At 51.9% G+C, this 3,006-nt stretch overlaps 1 protein-coding gene across 1 annotated transcript; it reads right to left on the bottom strand.

The window, feature by feature from the left end:
- Window positions 1-494: 494 nt before the first annotated feature.
- On the bottom strand, window positions 495-1,664 carry LOC119333309. Its single transcript, XM_037606244.1, has 2 exons — window positions 1,374-1,664; window positions 495-1,205 (listed from the first exon to the last, which is right to left on the bottom strand). Exons 1-2 carry the CDS (start codon window positions 1,662-1,664, stop codon window positions 495-497), a joined length of 1,002 nt encoding a protein of 333 aa, XP_037462141.1.
- Between the last annotated feature and the right edge of the window lie 1,342 nt (window positions 1,665-3,006).

Genomic DNA, 3,006 nt, shown 5'->3' with positions numbered 1-3,006 from the left:
CCCCCTCTGAACTACCAATAAATATCGGGAGTTCTGTCCATTAGGTTTCTATTTAGCTCAGCATTTCGCCATCAAATCATTTGATAGTGTTGAACCATTTGCATTTTTCTGATAATATATTACATGTAGTAGGGAAAATTGTTTCATGCTATAAAAGCAAAATCTTTGCAGTTTGTATTTTCCTTAAAACTACAATGCCCATCGTCTTTATAGGAGTTTTGACATACCTTGCTTATGTGGGTCTTCTTGTGTACAAGCCCTACACCCAGCTTGTGCCGATCCACGGCTTCTTATTTTGAATTAAATTCCAGATATTCCTATACCACACACACACAGGAGATGATTTGTTCACACTTCACAGTCTCGAGCATATGCTTTATAGAACTTTAAAAGTGTCTAATGGTATTGCGAAAGTAAAAAGAGATGGAACCAATACATACTGCAACATCTAAGAAAAATCCTAGTAACTAATAATACAGCGTAACTAGCTTAACTCAAGGCTCTGGAAAAAGCCAAGTTGGAGACCATGGACCTTCGCCGGCTGTGGACGCCACTACCGTCTCCGACAGCAATGGCGTCACTGTCCGGTCTCTCATGTTGTACACCCCAGAGTCTTGAAAGGCATTCTCACAATTCCCCCCGTTTATTTTTGAAACGAAGGGCCTGCCCGGCTTTAAGTTAAGAAAGGCCAAACCAGGCTGACTAGATCCTTTCTTCTCCTTTAGAAAGTAGATGCAATCTTCTTCGACTCCGGTGCCGCTAGATTGACCTCCGGCACTGGCAGGGAGGGACTCGGAGCACCCTTGGCTGACGAAGAGCGCGCGCCCCATCAATGTATCGACTTCGGTCCAGCGTGCACAGCCGCTGCTGCTCAGGTCCGTTGCTTCCAATACCTTGAAGTGTCGAGTCAGCTTCAAAGGTCCCCAGTCTCTCGGCCACCGCTCGCTGATCCTTTGTTCGACCATCAGCAGCCGATCGCCGGAGACGACAAGGTAGTTCCGCTGCAAGTAGAAGTCGGTCAAGTTAGGATCATACCATGCCTCCTGCCCTACTAGGGTGCCGTGGATGGTTGTCTGCTCGTGGCCGTCGTCCAGGACACGAAGCTCATGCTGACGATATCGCCCCACTTTTGTGGTGAGGAGGGCGTAGATCTTTCCTTTGAAGATGGCAATGTCGCTGACGAGGCCGCCTTCAGGCTCCGCCAACTCCATCGTGGAGCACCTCGTGATGTCCCATGGCTGCCCACGAGTAGAGATGATGACTTTTGCGGTCCTGGAATTTTCTGACTCCACTAGAGCGGCGATGAGGTGATCGGACGCCACCACCTTCCGGACGACGGGCTTTCCCTGGAACCATAAGGCGGCCTCGGGGACAGGGGTCGTCGCCGAGGGGGAAGGGTTCATCAGGGAGCACCTGCCGTCGCCGTGCACGAGGAAGAGCCTGCTGCCGGTGGAGGCTCGGACGGAGACGCCGTCGTCCGCGACGGGCAGGCGGTGGACGGCGCCATCGGGGAGGCTGAGGAAGGTGCCATCGCAGAGGGCGATCCACGGGAGCAGCGGGGGAAGCGGGCGCAGCAGCCGCGCGTTGGAGCGCCATGGGCGGCAGACGGCGGCGAGGCGGACGCGGTTGGCGTGCGACGGCAGCCGCGAGAGCACGACGCCCATCCGGCCATGGGCACCGGAGAGACGAGCTTGATGACGCGGCCATCGTCGTGTGGTAAGTGCGGATGCGTCCTCTTTAAACAGAGCGATCGATCTGAAGACGAGTCCGTTCTAATTTAGGAAGTTGTTTTTCTTGCGGATCTCGTGGTTGGTTCAATCCCGCTTTCTTCGGTGGCTTTTCTTTCATCAGTTGAGACCAGGCTATGTACTATATAGTATGTAGGAGATCCAAGCGTCAGCTTCACCTCACCGGCGTCTTCTCCAGCAACGGTTGATTCACCGGTTGATGCGCTGGTGCCTGGTGGAGCCGCGGGAGGTGCCAAGAAATCGCTTCTGTATCCGTAATTCCGTATGCTAACACTACGTACAAATTTCTTCCATCTTTTGAGATCAGAACTTGTTCTCCTTTACGCAGTGTACATCGTTATCTCCTTTTGAGATCAGAACTCATTATCTGTGCAGGGGCTATTGTCTGCCTTTTGTTTTCTTATATTTGTCAATACTCTTCTTTTTAGGGATGTCAATAGAATCTCTTCGTGTCCTTTTTATGTTTCACAAATGCTACAAGCAAGCCAAAGGGACTACATACATACTACATACATACATAGGATTTGAGGTATACCTTATACACACAATCATACACTAACCAAGTATTTGAGGTATACCTTATACATAACCATACACTAACCAAGTATTTGAGGTATACCTTATACATAACCATACACTAACCAAGTATTTGAGGTATACAAATCCTTGGTGATCAGGATTCAGGGGCTAGTGCGACCCCCAAGTATTTTTGCCTTGTGAGGAAAAAAATGAAATTAAAAAGCCACTCAGACAACACACCAAGTTTGCTACAATGAAAGACTTGCACATTCGGATGCACCCCAAGATCATCTACTATCTACTACTACTATAAAAGAAAGAAAGGGACAGATCCAAACAATCACACCCATTCATCATCAAAATCTAATGGCCCTTAATCATTCTGTGTTTAACGCACCAACCACGCAACAAGCCACGATCAATCGCTAATCGCCCCGCACTCGCCCCGCAGTCAAAAAAAAGAAGAAGAGAACCGCCCCCGCACGACCTCCTCCTCTGCAGACCGCCGCCCCCCGCACGACCTCCTCACCGCTGCCTCCGCCAGAGCCGCCCCGCCGTCGCCGGGAGTCTCCCCGCCGCGGGTCGCCGCCTCCGCCCCCGTCCCGCCAGAGCCGCCCCGCCGTCGCCGGGAGCCTCCCCGCCGCGGGTCGCCGCCTCCGCCCCCTTCTTCGCCCGTCCGTCGTCACCCTCGGCGTCGATGAGGGGCTGTGTGCCTTTTGGTCTCGGATCTGGGCATCTG

This window comes from Triticum dicoccoides, chromosome 7A (assembly GCF_002162155.2).
Source record: "Triticum dicoccoides isolate Atlit2015 ecotype Zavitan chromosome 7A, WEW_v2.0, whole genome shotgun sequence".
NCBI classification, from domain to species: domain Eukaryota; kingdom Viridiplantae; phylum Streptophyta; class Magnoliopsida; order Poales; family Poaceae; genus Triticum; species Triticum dicoccoides.
This window is presented reverse-complemented; position numbering and strand designations above follow the sequence as displayed.